The sequence below is a fragment of the Petaurus breviceps genome, unplaced genomic scaffold, assembly GCF_028583685.1.
Source record: "Petaurus breviceps papuanus isolate PSGF00001 unplaced genomic scaffold, PetGlider_PUasm1.0 174, whole genome shotgun sequence".
In the NCBI taxonomy this organism is placed as follows: domain Eukaryota; kingdom Metazoa; phylum Chordata; class Mammalia; order Diprotodontia; family Petauridae; genus Petaurus; species Petaurus breviceps.
In genome coordinates, this window is record NW_027185761.1 from 60879516 (window position 1) to 60902821 (window position 23306).

General features: G+C 45.1%; 1 protein-coding gene and 1 long non-coding RNA gene across 2 annotated transcripts in view; one reads left to right on the plus strand and one right to left on the minus strand.

Moving 5' to 3' along the window:
* The window catches only part of KBTBD2 (kelch repeat and BTB domain containing 2), a 31248-nt gene extending 15940 nt beyond the window's left edge, over positions 1-15308 (plus strand). The window contains exons 3-5 of the mRNA XM_069084298.1: positions 3497-4007; positions 9916-10081; positions 12617-15308. Coding sequence (XP_068940399.1) covers positions 3838-4007; positions 9916-10081; positions 12617-14152 — 1872 coding nt within the window. The 5' untranslated portion in view covers positions 3497-3837 and the 3' untranslated portion in view covers positions 14153-15308. The remainder of the gene's footprint in view (positions 1-3496; positions 4008-9915; positions 10082-12616) is intronic.
* A 4021-nt stretch (positions 15309-19329) lies between these two features.
* The window catches only part of LOC138158459 (uncharacterized), a 4306-nt gene continuing 329 nt past the window's right edge, over positions 19330-23306 (minus strand). The window contains exon 2 of the long non-coding RNA XR_011167654.1: positions 19330-19637. This is a non-coding gene — a long non-coding RNA (uncharacterized lncRNA). The remainder of the gene's footprint in view (positions 19638-23306) is intronic.

The following is a 23306-nucleotide window of genomic DNA, read 5'->3' on the forward strand; positions in this document are numbered from 1 at the left end:
ATGACTGATTGGGAAAGGAGGTGGTCCAGTCATGTGGCCGCCATGAGCAAAGGATAGCATACAGGTGACCCAAGGGCTGTTTTAGGACCTGTGGTGGTGGTTGTCCCGTCCAGCTCTTGGTGACCCCATAGTGCGCAGCACACCAGGCCCTTCTGTCTTCCACAATCTCTTGAATTCTGTCCAAACTCACATTTGTTGCTTCCATGACATTATCTATCCATCTCATCCTCACCATCCCCTTCTTCTTTTGTCTTCAGCCTTTCCCAGCCTCAGGGTCTTTTCTGGTTAGTCCCGTCTTCTTAAGCTTCAGCTTCAGTAGTTGACCCACGGCATTTAAAGAGATCTTGTAGTGTATTGCATAGATCTTCTGTGAAGGCTGATAGGAGGGAATGAACCCTCATTCAGGTGGAGACAGCCTCCCATGGCAGGCCTCAGAAGGAGAGTGTGTGCATTGAAGATTTTGTACAGGAGTCAAACGATCCTTCACATGATTAGCAGCCAGTCAAGTAAGCTTGAGTTGGTCATTTCAAATCGTGGGTTTCACAGGGCCCAAGCACCATTTCTGTGCACAGCACATCCCCAAATTTGGGTGTTGTTTTATTGTCTGAAAACTTAGTACAGGGGGCAGCTAGGTGGCGAAGTGAGTAAAGCGCCGGCCCCAGAGTCAGGAGAACCTGAGTTCGGATCCGGCCTCAGACACTTGACACAAAAAAACTAGCCATGTGACCTTGGGCAAGTTACTTAACCCCAATTGCCCTCCAAAAGGCAAAAAAAAACCCCAAAAACTTAGTACAAGTTTAAGATCTTACAAAGTCATTGAGCCTTTTTGGATCCCTTGTATTTAAGTATATAATTCTATTTCCTTGTACGGTTGCCTATTTAGTCATAGCCTACATCTACATAGCAATATTTAAGGTCTTCAGAATACTTACATAGATGATCTCGTTTGGGCCTCACAACAACCCTGTAAATTTGTTGACAAAATAGATTAATGATGAGAAAATTTTCATTTCCCTAGTCAGTTTCCATTTCCTCTTAAAAAATATTGATCTCAGATGTGTGTGCACACACATTAAAATGGAAAAGAAGTTTACATATTCAGTATAAAATAAGAGGATGTGATGTCATGAACTCTTGGGTTGTAGCTCTTAGAAACCCAAGTGTAAAGTTATCAGGTTGGTTAGGCAGCTGCGGGCTTGCTCACAGTCACCTGTCAGGCAGAGAGGACTAGGAGCCACATCTCCCACCTCCTCAGCCCCATTCCGTTATGCTTTTGGTCCTGAGTTTTGCAGTATTTTTGCAGTAATTTGATCCTTATTTCTAAGGAATGATATGTGAAAATACTGACTAAGAAATTTTAAGACGGTAGAAATTGGAATACAGGCACTAATCAATTATGGTAATGAAGTAGAACAAGGCCTCGACTCGGAGGAGATTGTATATTTTGGTCCTTTCTTTTGCTAGGGCCATTTAGTTTGTGTTTTTGTTTGTAACTGTTATTGATTTTCATCAGAGATTCTCCTTAGTGCCCCTGCTTCCAGGACACCTCCACAGCAGCCAGTAAGCCTTGGGGGATGGGCTTAGCCTGGCTGGGGACTCCACTGTACCCCTCTCTTGGCACTACTCACAGAGCTGCTTTTACGACTCTCCCAACAGCCAGTAAAATTGGCTGTGCTGGGGAAAAGGGGGGCTCTCTTCTGCATCTCTCCTTGACTCTGAGTTCTAGGATCTTTCACCCCAGAGGAGAAGCCAGGATGTCTACACACTTTGGTTACTGTTGTGGAATCTAGGTAGAGGCTCAGTGGCGGAGCATTGAAAGTGCTGGGCCTGGAGTCAGAAAGATGAGTTCCCAGGTTAGCTCAGACACTTAGTGTGTGCCCCTGGGCTGAGTTTCCTCCACTGTAAAATGGGGATAATAATAACACTTGCCTCCCAGGCTTGTTGTGAGGATCAGATGAGATAATAATTGTAAAAATCGTTAACGCAGTGCCTGGCGCACAGTAGGTGCTGTGTCACTGTTAGCTCTTAGTATCGTCATCGTCACTATTATTATCAGCGCCAGAGGTGGGAGGGACCCAAGAGGCTCCCAGGCCCAGCTTTCTTACTGTACAGATGAAGAAACAAGTCCCCAGAGAGGCAAAGAGCCTTTACCCAAGTCAGCAGGCAGCAAGCCGCAGAGGCAAGATCTGAACTCTGCCTCTAGTCCAGAGAAAGTGTTCTCCACGGTCTCTGGTTTATCTGGTCAAAACAAGTCACTGAATCGGATTGGCCTGATGTGATCCAGCAGACATTTATTAAGACCCCTATGCTACGTACACGGCAGCGTAGGTAGAAAGGCAAGCCATCTGTGTTAGTGGAGAGCTCTTCTTCCTCTCTGTATCCTTCAGCTTCCTTCAAGGTTCAGCTTAGCTCTGACGCCCGACCAGGGGCCTTTCCTCATTCCCTGTGTGGTTCTCTTCCCACCTTCCTGATAGGATGATGAATATTTTTTTTTTCATTTAGTTCTCTCTGTACATGTTGTTTCTTCTCAGTAGAAGGCAAGCTCCTCGAGGGCAGGGAAGGTTCTGGTTTGGATTTTGTATTTCCAGGGCCTGACACCATGAAGGCATTTAGTAAATATGTGTATTGATTTGAATCCTGTTGGGGAAGATTCAAGGTGGACAGACAATATGGCAAAGCTTTTGATAAGAACCTGCTATTTCAGGAGCTATTTGAGGTTCTGCAAGTGTGGAAAGAGATGGTAAAGGGAGCCAGTACCTTCCCCGAGATAAGTGAGCTCTCCCAATGGGGGGGCATTGGGAAAGCTCCACTCATAGACCTTGAAGGAAGCCAGGGTCGCCACATAGGGGGAGGCCCTTCCAGCGACTGAGTGGAACTTGTGCAAAGACATGGAGGTGGGGGATGGGTGTGGAGAAACCCAGGGAGGACAATTTGGGTGGATATGGGCTTTGTGAGCATGTCGTGTATATTTTGGGTGAGGTAAGTAAAAAAGCCCTTAGAAGGGAGTTTTACGCTGTAAATGGCAAACATGGGAGATAATGAAATTTAGCGTAAGATGTTACTTAAATGTATTAGATGACTGTATTGTCAAGAATAACGTCGAAGAAAGTGGGTTTTCCTTAAAGCAGCTTCCTTCCAAATGTCTAGAAAGCCTAGCTTGCTTTGCTGGACTTTTTACGCATATTCTATTTTCATAAAGAATCTCCAAAATAAGAATTAACAAGCATTTACATCTTGTTACTGGCTTTCTGGCATGTTTGCTTTTGGAATGGGAAATAAGACACCAAAGTTGTCCTTCTGTCTCTTATTTCTAAACCAAGGGCATGTTTATACTCAGATTTTAATAGCATTTTAGAATGTCTACTTTCTTTTTAGGGTGGTGTCTAAAATTGTACTTCAAGTAAATACAACTTACATCTAAATGTCATTTGAGGCATTACTTTCTAAAAATGTATTGGACTAGATTCCCTACTCAATGCAATGTTTTTCATTTCAGTTACTCAAGTGGATCCCAGGATGCTGCCACGAAATCTGCCTCCTCTCTTAATTCCTCTCACTTCTGTGCAGTATCATTGCAAACCTGAGCACCCTATCTGCAGACTGTCTTGAAATCCTCTGAAGAAGAGTTTGGTGCATCTTTGATGTGGAATCATTTAGGAGTTGTTCTAAATCTGCAACAAAATACTACTTAGTGAATCTGAGTGTCTCAGGTTCTGAATGCTACAAATAACCTCACTCAGAGTTGTCTCTCTTTTGACTGAGGCATTCACCTGATCTCCCATCAGAAAGACTGCAACTACCTTAATCTGGTCCTAGAGATTTTAATGGAATACAGTCATGTCCACTCAGGACGAGAGGCAGATCAATACGGAATATGCTGTTTCCTTGTTGGAACAGTTAAAACTGTTCTATGAACAGCAGCTGCTAACTGATATAGTGTTAATTGTTGAGGGTACTGAGTTCCCTTGTCATAAGATGGTTCTTGCAACGTGTAGCTCTTATTTCAGGTAGGTATTTTATCTGTTCAGGTCTTTATGTATAGATTGGATTTCTTTGTTTTAATATTGGTCCCTCAGAGCCCATTTTCAAAGGAGCCCCAGCCTGTATTGTTCAGTTCTTTATATAGGTATGATGATTATGTGCAGACCTCCATTATATCAGTATATATTCAATCAATCTATATATATATTATATATATATATATATTATATATATCCAGAAACTCCTTCTACCTGTGCCCATTGGTGAGCATGGAGAGCTCCAGAGGGTGGCCTGGGAAGTGAAGGCTTGCTCAGGCTCCCACAGCCAGCATGCCTCAGCATGGTCCTTGAGTGCAGGGCCATCTCTCCGCCCACTTTGCTTCTCTGTTTCTTTAGAGATGCTCTTACTCTGGTTGTATCATCTTCTTGTACTTAGGGAACTGATGAAAGAAGTTTAGAAAAGATTAAAGGAAAGAAAAATGGTGGATGAGAGCTGGGGACAGTGGTCTTTAAATTGGATGTTTGAAGCTACATTCTTCTGACTAGCTCCACAGCTCACTGTGTGTGACGCATGACTGAGTTTTCAAAATCTGTCAGCAGAGCCTCCTTGGACAGGCCCAGCCCAACTAGAGTGGTTCTGACTGAGCACTCAGCTACACATCATCTGATTGAGAGTCATGGGAGCAGAGCTGGCTTTGCTGGGGCTTTATCAGAACGTTGCTTACTAAGTAATGGAGGCTTTGGGGCCAGAACAGTTTGTAGAAGCCTGCCAATGAGGCATGAAGGGGTTATGGACCCTGGGATGGTGGAGGAAAGCTCACCCTGGTACAGTGGTGGATGCTTGAAATAGTTTGTGTTTTGACAGATATTTCCAGCTAACAGAGACATAAGAGAAATCATCCCTTTATTTTATTTTGATCTTTTAAAGCAATCCATTTGAAAAGACCCTCCATTCATAAATTTAGAATTTGTAAAAGGCTTAACTTTTAAGTAGTAATTCTCGAATCATTATTGATGGTTATAGGAGCAGTATTTTTGCTTAGGAGGAGAAAGCAATCAGTTTGGATTTTTTACTCATTTCCTACTGTTATTTAGCATATTCTACTTTATCATATTTTATCTTTACCAGATTCCTTATTGAAGGCAAAATTGCCTTCAGAGTTAGCTTTTAAATTGGCTAGCTTACTTGAAAACTAATAAAGCCACACCTATTTAAAACCCTTTGAGGCTCTGGAATGATTGATTGTTGGACCTACAGTTGAGATCAGAGTCCAAGTCCCAACTTTTCCTGAGCACAAACTTTGAGCAGCCTGGCCAGAAGGGGGATGGGCTGCTCAAGGCCTCTCAGGGCCTTGGTACCCACTCCTGATGGGCTCGGGTCTGAGATCCTGCTGATTGTTCCCATAGCAACGGGGCCCTCTTAGCTGTTCCCATAGTAACGGGGCACTGTTAGCTCCTTTCACTCCTCTAGGTCTTTTTCATATGAAGGATTATTGAGGCAGACCTTTTACTTACCGGACTGCAGCAGTTAGTTTTTGCAGCCCTAAATTCAGGACATGGCTTATTGCTGTTCGATTTCATTTTCATGGTTTAGGCTCATTCTTCTGGTGGATTAGGGCCATTTCATTGTTGGTTTGGTCATCCATTACATTACTTATTCCTCTAAGCTTTGTGTCATCTGCAAATCTGATAACCATGTCTTCCATAGCTTTATTCAGATGATTGATAAAATAGGAAGTAGAACAGATTATCAGGAGTACATTATTGCCTTTATCTCAGTTGAAATTGATGTCAATACTTTGGGTTTGGTTACACAATTGGATATAGTTCTACTTAACTATACTGTTGTCCAGTCCACGTTTCCTTATTTGGTCTACAAGGATATCATGAGAGATTTCTAACTTCTTTGCTGAGATTGAGATGCTTTCTAAATTGGTGTTCCCCAGTCTATCAGTCCAGTAAACTTGGGATGATGATAACATCTAATATTTATATATTATTCACTGTATGCAAGGCACTGTATTCAGTGCTCTACACCTGTTATTTAATTTGATGCTCAACAACCTTCAAGTAGATATGATTAACATCCCCATTGTACAGTTGAGGAAGCTGAGGCATGCTTTCTTCTCATAGCAGTGCCATTCTGCTCTCACTGTTGCATGGGCTCATGGGAAGAGTGCTGGTCCAAGGCCCAGGAAGTCTTGTTGGGATTTCCTACTCTTGGCCCTAGCTCTTTGACTCTTACGAAGGCACTTAGTTGTTTGCCTTAGAAGTCTGTTGAGAAGAAAACACTTTATAAACCTTAAAAGGACTATCTCAGGGTGAGTTATGATGAGAGGCCTGTGCCCTCCTCCCAAAGTCTTAGTGATTTTAAGATTGAATGACTCTTGGTGGTGTCTCTGTGTCCCACACTGTATGTATCATGATAGAGACACCTGCAATCAACAGTATAATTCACAGCTCACTTTTTTTTTCACCAATCACTTACTGGTTGTACCTTCTCTCCCATGACATGTTCTATGTTATGCTTAGGGCTTAGAACTGGAAAGGGCCTTTCATGTCCTCTTTTACCCAGATTCTGGCTTTACCAAGGCATTTTTCACCCTTCTCCTAAATTTAATTTTTATATCTGCTGGATCAGGTTGGTTAAATCTCCTGCCAAACTCCTTCCCAGAATGGAGTGCACTCCATCCTTTGCAAAAACACACCATTGCTCTTGTAAACAGTTGTGGTTCAGAAAACCATCTCTTTAGCCAGTTTTTAACTTTCATATTCTATTCTTCCTCTAAAGTCATTACCTTGGATTAGCAGAAGAGGTATAAACAATGCCTAGGTTTCTTCTGGCTCTGTCATTCCCAAACTAATTTGCAAGTGCAGCATAGACATCAGTGTGGTGACCTGACCTCGGGTCTGGAGAAGCCTGGTTTTGAATCCTGGTGATGGTGAGCCACTCATTCTCTTTGAAATTTAGTTTCCCTATCTCATTTCTCTTCTCTCTCCAGCCAGTTTTTCTAGTATTTTGTTGATCTCCCCCACTCCCTCCCTTCGTTCCTTCCCTCCCTCCCTCCCTTCCTCCCTTCCTTCCTTCCTTCCTTCCTTCTTAGGCTTGGGTTTTTTATTCCTTTGGGTACATGAAGGGGTCTAGGATTTTATGAGTGTCAAGACTCCTCTCATCATCATTTTATCACCTTTCTATGAGTTAGTAGAGAATCCTAGAGGTTAAGTGGCTTGAAAAGAGATGAATGTCTTTCTGATTCTGAAAAATGCCCTCAGCTGCTCTGCCCATGGCACTGTTCTCTCTCTGCATCCTCTTAGCTGCTCTCTCCTTTTTTACTATCACAGAGTAGGTAATTCCCAAATCCAACCTGGATCTTAGTTCTTGAGTTCTAATCATGTACCACTAATAATGTTTTAGACATTTCCACTTGGTGCCTGGGCCTGATGTTTGAAACTGAGTTCCTGTTTTCCTCAAGACTAACTTCTTAACTTTACTCTTTCTTTCATTGGCGTTACCAAGCTCCCAGGTATCCACTTCCGAAGCCTTAATTCTTTCTTTTTACCCTCTCTTGCTTCCCTTTCCTTCCCCCATGTATTAGCTTATGTTAACATAGAGTTTTACAGTTTGGCATGAGCTTTGCTTACAGCTAGTAACTGGAGCTAGGTCATCTTAAGAATTTCTGTCTTCATTTTACAGGTGGGGAAATAGGTCTGGACATTATAAATGAGTTGCCTAAGATCACATAGCTAATAAACATGAGAATTTGCTCTTGGATTTAGGTATCCTGCCCCTCAGGTCCTGTGTTCCAGTCTCATTGCTACCACCACACTGCAGGCCTTCCTGTGTTATACTTGAGTGGCCATAGTTAGTATCCTGACCTCCTCCTCAGGAATGTGGCTCGTTTTTATTTTTTAACTAAAGTGCATTGTTGCTTTTTGTTTTTACATCATCTCCATGTTTCAATATCTTCCTTTCTCAGAGAGCCATCCCTTATATCAGAGAATAAAAGACAGAATTAAGGCCTGTGTCCCCATCACTCCCACCTTGGCAGATAACTAGGGTGGGGCGTCTTTTCCTCTCTGTTTCCTATCATTCAGTTTTCATTGTTTGTTCCTTCCCTCCCATTTTTGTGGCTCCCCTGGTTGGATTACTTCATTTTGTGTCAGTTCACATCAGTTTCCCATGCTGAATTCATCATATTCCTCATTGCTTAGAACACAGTGGTATTCCTTTTATGATAGTCATGTATCACAGCTTATTTATGTCTAGCACATGGGCCTTTCTTTTGTGTTGGAGTTCTTTGCTACTACAAAACCATAGCTCATTCTCATCCAAATGAGGCAGAAACTCTTTTATCTGTCCTCCAAGGTTCTCTGTGTTCCAACCTTCTCTCCGTCTACCCAAGTTGATTTACTTACTGGCCTTGGGCATAGCATGTCCATCTCCATCTCATTACAGTCCCCACTCTTCCTTCATGAGCCAAAGTAGAGATTTGGGGGTGGAAAGGGGCAGCAGGTGCCAGGCATGTCAGGCTACCACCATCTCAACCCACAGCATCCCCTCCAAACACCACGGACACAGCCCCAAGAGCCCTAGGGAGATCAGTGTCCTCAAGACCACTGATCTGGCTTCCAACTTGACCCCTGTAGCCACCATCAAGGAACACACTTGATGGAAATGGGACCTGAAAACCCTCAGGGTACTACAGCCTCTGTCTCCTTAGCAGCTACAGACTTGGAAAAGAAATGTTCTTGGTGCTGTCAGATGGCTCAGCATCAGAGACAGAGAAGGTTCTCTTGGGAGAAATGACAGAAGATGCTTCATTTGCTGCAGCTCCCTGGAAGGCGGGGGCCTTTCGGTCATCTGGCCTGCAGCTGAAACCTCTTCCATGTATATGTGTGATCTTTCTTCCTGTTAGGACACAAGCTCCTTAAGAACCCGTTCTTGATAGTGTTCCTTGTGCTTCACACATAGTAAGCAATTCATAAGGATTTATCCATCCATCCACGATCTGGCTCAAGGCTTCTCTCTTTTTATTGGGAGCCTTCTCTGGCCGCTGCGGTCCAGGATCATGTACCCTTCTGGACTGCTGGGACCACTTTAAAAACAATCACACACTTGATTACTGAATGTAGTCACACAATGCACAAAAACAGAGTAGGAGAAAGACTGTCTTCAGTCACAAGCATATTCATGTCTGCTTCTTAGCATGGGGTGGGGAAGGGAACAGATAGGTACCTCTTCTTGGAGTGGCTTTTCTTTACCAACCCAGCTGGGTGCTTTCCCACAGTCTTGACCTCTGATTTACCTGATTGTATGACTCCAGTTTTTGTATGACTTCACTGAGGGATGGGAGGATTTTTTCTCTTGTTTCTTACCCAAGACATTCTTGATCCTGGAAGTCTTGTGAAGAGGTTCCAAAGCCCACTCAGAGAGTCTGAAAGAAACCCCCCTCCCCCATTCTCGGTTTTCAGTATGTGGCCTTGGGTTGTTTGACATTTGGTATGTTTCTGAACTCATCTCTGCAACTGAATGTTTAGCACTTTGGGGGTAAACAGTTGGACCCCATTTGTTCACATCTCCTACAGTGTTGCCATTGCACATGATAGGTATTGGACCAATGAGATGTTGAGGACATTAAGGTAGCTGTTGACAGTGAGAATGGAGGAGAGAGGTGTCCTGGCCTTCATGGCAGAAAGCGAAATTCCTTTGGGCTTCCTTCGAATCTCTAGTGATGTGAATTAGTCATTTGCCTTTGATCTAGTTTAATTCTAATTTATGGTATTTATGAATTTAGGCGTCATTTCTAACCTTTTTTGATGTGTGTTTTCTTGACTAGTGAATTTCAAACTCTGGGTAACAATTGTCTTCATTCAGTTTTACTCTTTTTTTACTCTTATATTTAGACTAAATTAAGACTTGTGGGTTCCCCCCTAGGGCCATGTTCATGATTGGACTCAGTGAAAGTAAGCAGACACACGTGAACCTGAGGAATGTTGACTCGGCCACTCTGCAGCTCATCATCGCTTACGCATACACGGGGAATCTGTCGATCAGTGACGGCACTGTGGAGCAGCTCTACGAGACGGCCTGCTTCCTGCAGGTGGGTACTTTCTTCTCCCATGTTTGGCTGGGCAGGGATGGCTTTCTGTTGAGTTAAGGAAGTGCTCTGGTATTTCCTTTAGTGCTTTCCTCTACTGTTCTATTTTAAAATATCCTGATGGAAGTTTTTTAATATAAAAGAGGTGATTCTCCTTCCAAACAAAATAAGGAAAGAATTAGTAGTTTATTTCCCATCATTTTGAATTATAAGATCATTTTTAAACTGTTAAAAATGGCACATTAGTCTTACTACAGAAATGACCTGGGCACATTTTCTAAAATTTTAATTGAAATTCGATGTCATAGGATATTTACATTTATCTAAGATGTGAGATTTCACATAAAGCTCTTCGTGTTTGTTTACTGCTTTCATGTACTTCATAGGTTTTTGTTTCAAGAGCGTTGGGAACTTAATATCCTAATTTCTATTGGCATTACTTTATTCAAATGAATTTTTATTGCTAGCTTTTGTTTTTATGCCATCCCCTGACCCTAAGAGCAGTTCCTTACAACAAGGAAAGGAGGGGCGGGGGGAATATTGGGAATATCTGCCGGATTGCATGTCCTCAGCTGCTGCAAAGATGGGCACAGAGAGGGTGGCCTTCCCTCTTTATTTGACAAGGTCTTGGAGTAGTGGATGAACTGTAAATCTTCGCCTGGTACACTGAAGGCCGTTTGACTGAAGGGTACATGGCCAAGGCATCCTTGAACCAGAAGAAAACTAGTTTAATGTCTATCTGTGATAATTTATTTATATCATGTGTTTTCTCTTGTTTTACTCAGTGAAAATTTTAGAAGATCAAGGATAAGATTTTCTCAGAAATCTGTTATCCTTGCCAGGGCAGACAGAAGGTTAGATTTCAGGAGTGGGTGACTTATCCCTTCCAAGGGTCAGGTAGGGAAGGGGCAGTATTCACTCGTGTTCCTTTCCCTCCACAAAGAGGGTGGCAGGGGTGGGGGATGGGGGTGGGAGGTGTGCCAGTGTAACCCCAACTATTGGAAGATGAACTGATATAGGGCCCCAGCTGTTTGTGTCTGCTTCCTTTGGAATCCAAGGTTTTTGAACCCAGACCTGAAACTTTGCATCCTCCACCCCCTCCCAAAAAAGAATGTGAATACTGTCTTTCAATTACTGGTGAATTATCTCTTAGTAGAAACCCTATAGACTCCCCCCCCCCCACCCCCAATACTTTTCTAAATTGCTGAAGAAGGGAGAACATTTTAAGACATCTAGACTCCAGTTAACTTTGCCACTCAGGAATTTTATATTACTTCTTTCTGGCATTGTAATAGTTGTGTCAGGGGTGTGTCTCATGGGAAGGTGCCCAGGGGAGGATCCTGAAATCCGAGCCTTCCCCACTTGGAAGGCCACCCAGCCAGTCCTAGAACAAGAACTTTATGACTGTGATTCTCTTAGTTCTAACTAGCTACTTAAAAGACCACCAAATGAATAAATGCAACAGTTAGTAACTCTCTTATCAGCTTAAACTGAGCTATGAACCTCCTTCCTTTATAAGGACAAAACTGTCCTCAGAACCCCAAGTGTCAGGTAGTGAAAACTGTAGATTTAAATGTTCATAATTTGTAATTACTTATAGACTTGGTTATTGTTACTTTTAGGAAGAATTTGTCATTCCTGTAACTACAAAGTAGTAACACTGCTACTTGTATAATTCCCTCTATACTAATAATTAATCAATCGACTTGGTGTATAAATTGTGGAAGGAGTCACTAGCTCTGTGATCTTGGGAAGGACCCTCTTCTTGTGTCTTGAGTTCCTCCTCTGTGAAATGAATGAGGTGTCAACCTCACTCATCCTGTAAGATCTGAAGGTCTGTGATCCAGTCCCGTGCTGGGCCCGTGCCCAGCACTGTGCCTGACATGTGGGACACTCTTAACAGAGGAGTGTTGAGGCAACTTGTCCTAAGTAGGAAAGAGCTTGATTTCAGGAATGTCTGAAGAATAAATGATCACAGATTAGGGGCTTAGACCAGGTGACCTCTGAGAGGCCCAGGACCGCAGCTTCTTCCCCCTTTTGTGGTCTGGACTCTAAGCAGCTGTCTGGGGAAAGCCTGTGGACCCCTTTTTGAAACAGTGCTTTTAAATGCATAAAATAAAATACATAGGCAACCTGTTTTATTGAAACATTATACACATTTTAAAAAAACTCAAGTTCATAGATCTAGGATAAGAACCTCCTGGATTAATACAGCTTCTTTTTAAACCGAATGATTTGTTTATAATACTTGTCCTTGTGAGAGGGTCCAAGCACAATATCAATGATACCTTAGTATATTTGTACATGTTTATTTCTTCTTCAGCCCAGTTTATCCATCTCTCTATCTATTCATTCGTTTATTTATTTGATAATGTGCTAAGGGCACTTTGGTCCTTTGACCATGAGCACCTGGCTTCTGAATTATGATCCCTGAAGGTAGCAACACTAATGATGTGTATAGAGTGTCTCATGATGTGCACGTCTTGTGAAGAAACGGATGAGTCTCTTCTATTCTCATTGGCCTTTTTTAAATTTTAGGTAGAAGATGTGTTACAGCGGTGTCGGGAATACTTAATTAAAAAAATAAACGCAGAGAACTGTGTCCGCTTACTGAGTTTTGCCGACCTCTTCAGCTGTGAGGAATTGAAGCAGAGTGCCAAGCGGATGGTGGAGCACAAGTTCACTGCCGTCTGTCACCAGGATGCGTTCATGCAGCTCTCTCACGATTTGCTCATAGACATCCTCAGTAGTGACAACTTGAATGTGGAGAAGGAGGAGACGGTCCGAGAAGCCGCCATGTTGTGGCTCGAGTACAACCCAGAATCGCGGTCGCAGTATCTGTCCTCCGTCCTCAGCCAAATCAGAATTGATGCCCTTTCAGAAGTAACGCAGAGAGCCTGGTTTCAAGGTCTGCCACCCAACGATAAATCTGTTGTGGTCCAGGGTCTCTATAAGTCTATGCCCAAGTTTTTCAAGCCAAGACTTGGCATGACTAAAGAGGAAATGATGATTTTCATCGAGGCTGCTTCTGAAAACCCTGGTAGTCTTTACTCATCTGTCTGTTACAGCCCTCAAGCCGAAAAAGTTTACAAGATTTGTAGTCCACCTGCTGATTTGCATAAGGTCGGCACCCTTGTGACTCCTGATAATGATATCTACATAGCAGGGGGGCAGGTGCCCCTAAAAAACACAAAGATGAATTACAGTAAAACGAGCAAGCTCCAGGCTGCCTTCAGAACAGTGAATTGCTTCTACTGGTTTGATGCCCAGCAGAACATGTGGTTCCCAAAGACCCCAATGCTCTTTGTCCGCATCAAGCCCTCTCTGGTTTGCTGTGAAGGCTACATCTATGCGATTGGAGGAGACAGCGTGGGCGGGGAGCTCAACCGCAGGACCGTGGAGAGGTACGACACCGAGAAGGACGAGTGGACCCTGGTGAGCCCCTTGCCCTGTGCCTGGCAGTGGAGTGCAGCAGTCGTGGTCCATGACTGCATCTACGTGATGACGCTGAACCTCATGTACTGCTACTTTCCAAGGTCAGACTCCTGGGTGGAGATGGCCATGAGGCAGACGAGCAGATCCTTTGCTTCCGCTGCTGCCTTCGGTGATCAGATCTTCTACATTGGAGGCCTTCACATCGCCAGCAGCTCTGGCCTGAGATTGCCGACCAGCACCGTCGATGGGTCTGCGGTCACTGTGGAAGTGTACGATGTGAACAAGAATGAGTGGAGGATGGCGGCCAACATCCCTGCCAAGCGGTACTCTGACCCTTGTGTGAGAGCCGTGGTAATAGCGAATTCTTTGTGTGTCTTTATGCGAGAAACCCACTTAAATGAGAGAGCAAAGTATGCCACCTACCAGTACGACGTGGAGCTTGACCGCTGGTCTCTGCGGCAGCACATATCTGAGCGCGTGCTCTGGGACTTGGGGAGAGATTTCCGATGTGCTGTGGGGAAGCTGTATCCATCTTGCCTCGAAGAATCTCCGTGGAAACCCCCAACGTGTCTTTTTTCACCTGACGGAGCTGATGAGTTTGAACTGGACAGGGACATGGTGGCCTTGCCCCCTGTATAGTGGTGGGGCTGAGGACGTGCACACCTGCCTGTGCTCTGTAGTTACCTGTAGAGAGAAGAGAGCTTTATGAGAGGACTAGAAGTGGGAATGTTCAAGCCTGTCTTTCATAAATCATATTTTTATGCCCTACTCAATATTTGCAGCAGTATAATACATATATCAGTGAGTCCTATGGAGAGATAGACTACCCTAATCTGAAATAGTTTATCCAATAATTGAGCAACTTTTATGTATATCACAAGAGCCTAAGCGTCTGGAGTATCTTATTTTTAGCCCTATGAACTTACCATTTGGGTTGTTTGCTTCATTAAGGTAGTTGGATGTTCCTTGTGTGTCGCATCCCAAGTCCCGAGAGACACTTCCCATGTATGTTCCTGATTCCTGTGCTTCTGTGGAAGTGCTGGAAGTGTTTTCTGTGGGGGTCTCAGGGGTGAGCTCCCAGCCCCCTCGGTTGAGTTGGGCTGCCCAGTCCCATTGTAGGGCTCCCTGTTACACGTGAGCTTCACCTTGTATTTGACGGTGTTCCGCAGGGCATGTAGCCCCTGACTGCAGGACCAGTCAGCTGGACCACTCACACCTGGCCCTTTGGAGGACAGGTCTTCCAAGCAGCTGGGAGTGAACTTAGGCAGCTGGGCTTGCAGTAGGAATTGCTAGCCCCTCGTAGTACGGGTCTGGATGGGGTTTGAATCAGTCAGTGCCTCCACATTCTATGTTACAGGAACATTGGCTCATGCATATATGACTTCCTGCTGCTGCTGAGGTATTTTTCCAATGTAAAACCAAGATTTAGTGTGGGTTAACCAGGTCTTTTAATTTTGGTTAATTGAGTAACAAGCATTATTGTAGAATGATTGTGTGTGGATACCCCTTTAGCTATCAGGTCGTGGTTTTTTTTTCCTTTGGGGGTGGGGGGTGGGGTCAGGGTCAAGTTTGAGGGATGAAGCATTCAGGAATCCTCTGCATGAGGTTGGCAGCAGGGCAGAAGCCATGGCCACTCTGGAACTCATCCCAGGAACCACTAGAAGAGGTGGGGCTCCCCCTACTCTCCCAGAAACATAGGTGCTTCATGACCAACTTACCAGCATGTTGAGCTGCATCATGTCCGGCACTGTATTTTGACTGGCGTTAATTTATTAAAGAAATTGTACCTTGAAAACGTTCGCTTCATGTGTGTGTTTGTGTGTGTGTGTGCGCGTGCACACGCGCATACAGGTGTGTTTGCGCCCATGGGGGATAGCTGCAGAGCTCTCAGCTGGGATGATTTTGCCATCATAGATTCATTGAGTTTTAGAGCTGGGGCCCACCTTCAAGAACTAATACAACCTACTCTTACAGAGGACAGAACTGAGGCCCAGAAATGTCCAGGTGAGCTGCTTCAACAATAGAACATTCATTGGAAAATATTACAGGAGAAAATAGAGCATGGGAACTTTGTTTTGGGCTGTGTGAATTAAAGAACTGCACATGGTGCCCACCATGTTGGATTTTCTTGCCTGGGTAAACATTGAGGTTGGGGAAGTCCATGGGAAAGGTCATCTCTGCATCTAGATCTTTTGGAGTAATAAATGGCTTTAATGCCATTTCTTTCAAAGATTGGGCATGGCATTTTTCTCCAGTGAACAAAGTTTTGCCTATGCTTAAAGTTAATTTTTGCCCATGTTATCCTAATTGTACTAGAACCTAATTTTCAGGGATAGTTTTGTGATTATGTAGATAAGGTCTCTCATCTCTGTCCGTCTCTGTCTCTTATCTCCCCTCCCTCTGCTCATCTCTGTACCTTTCCTCTTCCTCTCTTTTTCCTTCCCTTTCCCCTCCCCCTGTCCCTATCTCTCCTTCCCAGCAGTTCCTGGAGTTCATTAGACTTTAGATTAGTGATTTGTTGTATGTTGGTCTAAATTTGGTCAGCTGCTGTAGAGCAAAGAGCCCAGGATTTAGGTGGGCTTTCATTTGAGCCCAGTTTGACTCCTAGCTATGTGCCCATAGGAAAATCACTCTCTGTCCCTTCTCTGTAAAATGGAGGAGTTAAGTTGCTTGATTCTAAGTGGCCTTCCAGTTTTGAAAACCAGTGACATTTTACCTACTTTAAAGAGTGTGTATTTATATCTTGTACAGTTTCATTTAATACTGTAAACAAAAAGAAGAAGAAAAGTTTACATCACTGACTTCTGGAAATAGTCATTCAACTTAACCTCATCAGTACATCAGTCACTGGGCTTTTTTATGAGACCCTTAGAAGCCCCTCTACGTGGGAAGGAGTCCAAGGAGAAATGCACTTTGGAATAGCCATTGGCTCCTTGAATATCCTCTTGTGGCTTTCTTTCCACTCTTATACTTTAAAAATAAATTGTAGAATTGTAAAAATGAATCGTACTTTTTGCTCTTTTGTTAAAGTGAATTATGTCTAAGGTCACAGAAACAAAATGCGGGTGAGTCATCCAGGCACAAATGGTCATTCCAGGAGCAATCTAGAAAAAACTGCCAAATGTTAGAAAGTGAGAACCTTGGGGACACACACAGGTGGCATCTCCATCCTTTCTGCCCATTGAAACGAAAGGATTGAGAAGAGACGAGTTTGTCAAGGTGGTATCTCAAGGAAGGGACTTGGATTTCTGTTAAATGCTGAAAATAAAAGAGTGTAGTATACTTAAAAATTGATAAAATCTTTTGCTGGAACCTTCCAAATCTAATAAAAAAGGCTTTAAAATGAAACGGGGGCAGGATCAAACCTGTGTGCCCATACACACCAGTCTCCATACCTTAGAGATACCACACATCATATACTAGGCACTGGGGATCCTAGAAGAAAAGTAGAATGGCCTGATCTTGAGGAGTTTGTTTTCTTACAGGAGAATGTGTAAGAGAGGGGATATAGGAAAGGGTTCATGTCCAAGATGGTGCTTGAATTGAGCCTCAGATCCGTGATTCTAAGACTCAGGGGTGAGGGAGGAGTGAAGATCAGACATAAGGAACCAGTACAGAGATAGGAGAAAAATGTCATCTTTAAGGATTATTAAAAAGGGTCCTTTGACTGCCTTCCCGCCTGTGAAGGAGAGACATGGGTAATAAAGCCAGACAGGTGGATAGAAGCCAAGTGGTTAGGGCCTCTAACAAATGACAACGTTGGGGTGGCTAGATGGCAGAGTGAGTAGAGCACTGGCCCTGGAGTCAGGAGGACCTGAGTTCAAATAAGACCTCAGACACAACACAAAAACTAGCTTGTGTGTCCTTGGGCAAGTCACTTGATCCCAAGTGCCCCTCCCCCCCCCAAAAAGTGACAATGTTTTTATTTGATTTTAAAGGCATTAAGGAAAGTTTTTAGTAGGGAGTAAAAATGTTCCGAAGATTACTACCTAGAGTTTCAAAGGGAACAAAGTCCCAGAAAAGAACTGGTAATAAAATTCTCTAAGGTCTATATACAAATACGTGACATAGGGCAGAGCTTTAAAAGGAAGTCATGCCAACACAAGGCTATCCTGACTTCAAGTGTCACGAAGGCCTGGGGGTATGAGCTCCATGACTGAAATCGGGCTCTGGAAGAAGATAGTTTATTAAAAAGAAACAGTATAAACCAGGAATCAAGGAGGAAAGTATTTTGATTATACATTAAAAGGCTGTTCTCATGTGAAGAAGTCTGGGAGCATGGCATAGGGGAGTGTGGACAAGACCATTTCCGCTGAGGTTGATATTTGTATGTTGGTTCCCTCATTAGACTGTGAACTCCTTGAGAGCAGGGACTGGTTTTTGCCTTCTTTGTGTCCCCAGCATTTCAAACAGCGCCTGGCACAGAGTAGATGGTAAATGTTGGCTGGACTGACCAGCATTTTAGTGGGGGAGACAACATGCAAAAAATGACTTGTGTGTGTATGTGTGCACGCGTGCCCAGCAGCGCATGTGGGAGACAGTCTCAGAGAAAAGGCACAAGAAGAGAAGGGAAGGGCCTCTGGGAAGGCCTCCTCCAGAAAGTGGGATTTGGGCCGGGGCGTGAGGGAAGCCAGGAGCCAGCAATGAGGAGGGAGAGCATTCCAGGAACAGCTGGGAGGTCAGTGTCACTGGATCTTCGAGTGGGTGGAGGGGAGTAAAAGATAAGACTGGAAAGGTCAGAATGAGTGGCAAAAGCGAAGCAGAATTGCATAGTTGAATCTGGAAGTACCAGGGAACCAGGGGAATTAAGGGCAGGGGAGGTGTGTGTGTGGCATGGTCAGACCTGCCTTTGCTTTAGCAGCTGGATGGAGGGGCAGGCAGACTAATCAGCAGTAGTCCAGGCATGAGGTGAGTGGGACCTCGACCACATGGCCGCATAGGCAGAGAGAGAGGGGTGTATATGAGAGATACAATGAAGGTAGAAGCAAGGCTTGGCAAGATTGGTGGAATGGATCTACTGAGGAGGAGGTGATGCCCCCAGGAGGAACAGGGAAGTTGGGCTGCTTGTGGACACGTTGCATTTAATTAAACTGGACATTGATGTGCAGTAGGCAGAAGCAGCTGAGATCACAAACTGAGGTAGGGTCGAGCAAGAAGAGGCAAGGGCTGAGGGTGCTCAGGGAGCACCCACTCTTAGTGTGTGTGGTTTGTAGGGAGATCCAGCTGGGAACCAGGAGTGGTCAGCTGTGGGAGGGGGTGGACCAAGAGAGAGCAGTATTACAGAAACCCAGAGAGAAGAGGGGATCACCAGCATCCAAGGCTGCAGAGAAGGCAGAAAGGATAAGGGCGGGGAAAAGGCCATTGGTTTGGCAGCAGAGATCATCCTAGGAGGGCCGTGGCCAGTGACAGAGGAAGATCCTCTTCCCCAAGGCTGGGCTCCTTCCCAGTAGCAGGAGCAAAGGCTGAGCATCAGAACTGGGAATTCCTCACCAGATGGCACCTTGCTCCAGGTCCAGTTGAATTTTCATTACAGTGCCCTGACAAGCAAAACAAATCTAGCCCCTTGACCATGGTCACACCCATCCTTCCCAAGCCTCAGGTTCTAGATGAACATCCTGAGCACCCTAGGGGCTCTCTGGGTTACCAATGTCCTTCCTAGGATGTCACACACTGTGGTCTTCCCAGGCCGGAGCACAGGGGAGCTGGCCAATCAAGGGACAGCCCAAGATCGCACAGCTGTCTGACCTGAAGCTCAGACCCACTCAGGCCTCTAGACTTTTTGCCTTCTCCATACTTGAAAAACAAACTGAATGTGAGACTTTGCATTTTTTTCTCAATAAATTTCATTTAAAATGTAGTCCTTTGCTCTGCATCCAATGACCCCGTTATCCACCCTGGTGGTCTGACCCAGCCTCATGGCATCCTTCAACTCCATTTACTGCAAGTCGCTGATTAAGATTGCCCTGCAGTATTGAGTTCGAGGGACCAGCTAGATGGAAATAACAGTGGAAGATGTGAGACTGCAGCTCGGGAGAAATCAGGGCTGGCTCTCTATGGATCAAGGAGTCATCCGCATGGAAGTGGTCAGGAAATAATGATGTGAACAAGATTTCCAAAGAAGACACTGTCGAGAGAGGAAAAAAAGCATTAAGTTGCTGGACCTCAATTTCTCTAATTGCAAAACGAAGGCGTTTGGAATCAATGACCTCTGATTGTGTCTTCACTCTGTCTCTGATTCTATGAGGTCAGAGCCTTGAAGGTAACACCCACACTTAGGGGACAGGAGAAAGACAGCAGAAAAGGAGGCTGAGGGGTAGGAAGGGAGCAAGGGCTGGAAGACCATAATTATGGGGGCAAAGGTGGTCACGAGCATCCAGCATTTTCAAAAGCTCCAAGTGTGTCAGGAGTGAATCAGGGTCTTTAGATTTGATCTTTAAGGTCACTGCTAAGCTCGGAGGGAGGAGTGTCTGTAGATGCTGGGAATGGAAGGCAGCCTGCAGCAGGGTGAGTGGGTGAGTGGTGAAGACCCCATCTGTGACCACTTGGCAGCATGGCCAGGATGTCTCTTCACTGATAGGTTGGGATAGATAACCTGCGTCCTGTTTGTGATTTTATAACAGCCTTCCTCCAGGAGACGCATGCCTCTGCTGGTGAACAGGCAGTCCTACCCATCCTTTAGGTGCCTTCAGAGACAGATGGTGTCATTGGTTTGGTTCTGACCTACCCTTCCACACCTTGGTAGCCAAAGAAGTGTATTCCTTGGTGACTAGCATCTCTTTGGTCACGTTTCTCCTGGTTCAGCTGGTCCTCATGCACTGTATGGACCAAGGTTGAAAATCTTACAGGAATGGTGAGGCTTACCTGTCCTTGGGCTCCTCAAAACCCACAATCTCAGGACTAGGTAGGGTGGTTGTCTTTGCAAGTAAATTGGATTTCAGTGAGGCAGGGCTGTGAGTCACCAGCCTCACTCTCTTCTCTGGAGCCATGTGGGTCCAGTGGCCAGATAGAGCTCAGGATGACTGGTACAGTAGGCTTTTCTGAGACCCACTAAAATGCTGCCTTTTGCACAATCTCTCCTTCAACACATCTCCAATGATGACTTTTCTTCCGTGATATTTGCAGGTATTAGTTTGCTTCTCTGTGTGTGATTCCCTGACTGAAACAGGACTGGATGAAGAGGGCAGGGATTTTGCCAAACTTCGTGGCTGTGCCTTTATCTTGCTCTGCCCACAGCCACTGTTTCCTAAATATCTGCTACCTGTAGATATCAAGACCACAGAGCCTAAAGGTGGTCTCCTCTTTTCTCCTTGCTATGATCCATCAGGACATTTCCAGTCTCTGGATCCAAGGTCATCAATGATTTATCTGTGCAAAATCAACAATCTGTGAGTCCCGGGAGGCAGTATTGGGTTCCTACCTGCTAGCTATGTGACTGTGGGCAAGTCATTTCACCTCTGTCTGCCTCTGTTTCCTTGCCTGTAAGATGGGAGTTGGAATATCACCACCCACAAATTGGGTTTTACCAGACTGACTGTTGGGGGCAAAGGAGATGATTTCGTTCTCTCGTGTTATTTGCCTACTGCTATTCTTCATCTTGACTTGGATCATGTAAGTCCAGTCCGGTGTGGGACATTAGGCCTCAGAGGAGATTCTGGTGATACCGAACACAGGTGTGTGGCAGTGTGCTCACCATCCTTCAGAGTGATGACGGATGGATGCAGAGAATATTTACCCAGTGTTTTAAGCTTGGCCAAGCATTTGACCCATTCTGTAACGTTTTTTCTTGACAACAACCCTGGAGGGAGGTGCTGTTCATCATTCTCATTTCACGTGCAGGGAAACTGAGGCAGGCAGGTTGGGTTACAAAGCCAGTATGCATGAGGAATGAATCTGAACTCGGGTTTTCCTGACTCCAGCTGTGGTGCTCTCTTCACCATGTGCTGTAACTAAGTGCCCTTCATTCTTTGATGAAATTAAGTTCATGAGTGTGGGCACTGTCTGCCATCACGCCCCCAAAGGTGACAAGCCTTCCCAAACTCATTGAGGCTGGCCCTGTCACCTACAGAACTGTTACAAAACCCAGGCTAGAAGTCCTTCCAGCTTGGGAAGGCCCCCCCCCCCCCTATAGTGGTACTCCCTCCATTGGCACAACCTTTGGGAACCCAGGGCTACCTTCAGTGCAGGTGAGTACTGGAAAAGGATGCTGCTTGTAAGGTTGGAAAAATGTCAGGGGCTCTTAGGAAATGAGGTGGCTTGCTCAAATGCATCGAACATTTTTTCTCATTTTGATCATAAAGGAATCTTAAAAAAAAATCTCCTACACGATACAAAGGCAGGGGTCCCTCTAAAGAGGCAACTTAGGTGGCCCAGTGGATAGACTCTTGGACCTGAAGTGAGGAAGAGCCCCAAGTTCAAATCTGTGCAGAGACACTAGCTGAGTGACCCAGGCAAATAATGTAACTGCTTTCTGCCTCAGTTTCCCCACCTGTAAAAAAGGGTTAGTAACAACTCCCCCGCTTCAAACACAGGATTGTTGCACGACTCAGAATATTTGTAAAGCACCGTGTAAGCCTTGGGGCACTATATAAATGCTAGCTGGTATTACATTGTTTGAAGGTGGGGAGGCCCACTCCATCCATGGTGGTTGCCATGGGAACAGTGAGATTCGTTCCTCCAAAGCAAATGCCAAGGGAAGGTCTGAGTCCTGGGCTCAGCTCGGAAGGAGGGAGGGGCAGTCAGGAAGGAGAAGGCTTGTAACCCCCCCCCCCCCCCCCCCCCCCGTCCCCCTGCTGCCCGTCTCTTAATAACGGCTAACATTTATAGAACGCTGGAAGGTTTACAAAGAGCTTGACATTCGGTACCTTTCATGTGACCATCCAAACTGTTAATCAAAATCGTCAGCTTTTGGGGAGAGCCAGGGGAGCAGTGGGTGGGACCAGGTAAAAGAGGCTTTTTGGAGGCACTCTTAAGAAGGATTTAGCATTCTCCTTCTCCAACTGGGGCTCCTTAAACCTTCTTTTGTCATGGACCTCCCAGGGCAGTCCCATGAAGTCCGGGCAATCCTTCTCAGAATGTTTTCAAATGCATAAAATAAAAAACAGAATTACAAAGAAAACCAATTATATTGAAATCCTGTGTGTGTGTGTGTGTGTGTGTGTGTGTGTGTGTGTGTGTGTGTGTATGTACCCCAAGTTCATGGGCCCAGGGCTTGTTTGGAGAGGAAATGTGAGAAAGCCTCCTCCCCACATAGCAGCTCTGGCTTGGACAGGAGAGACTTTTTTTTTCATAGATGAACCTAATTTTTCTTCTTGGTAATGTGCTAGAAATGTAAAGAACCAGCTCTTTAGAAACACAAGCTGCAACAAAATAAAGAGGAAAGTAAAATCCCATCCATCCTTCCCTCTCCCTCTCCTGGGGCCGAGGTGCAAAGCCCCCACACACAACTGGGGGCTTCAATGCAAAAAGCTGTGCTGGGGAGGGGATGCCGGCCCCTCCCGGAGTCCAGCGGGCCTGGGTCCTTTTGTCCTCAGGCTGTGCCTCCAGAAGGGGAATTCCCTCCCCCAACCCCTCCGCATGGGTGCCTGCAGGCTCCTCAGGAAGGGGGGATGGGCAGGGCTGGGAATCAAATGGGATTTTCAAAGGAGAGGCTCAGCTGAGGGGGAGGGCCCTGGTTTCTACCTCCTGGAACTCATCCCTGCAGCGAGCCCCGCTCCCCAATCTCCCCTCCCCTCCCCAACGCAGCTTTTCCTCTCCAGCTAGACACAGCTTCCATCCAACCTACCAAGCAGCCTTC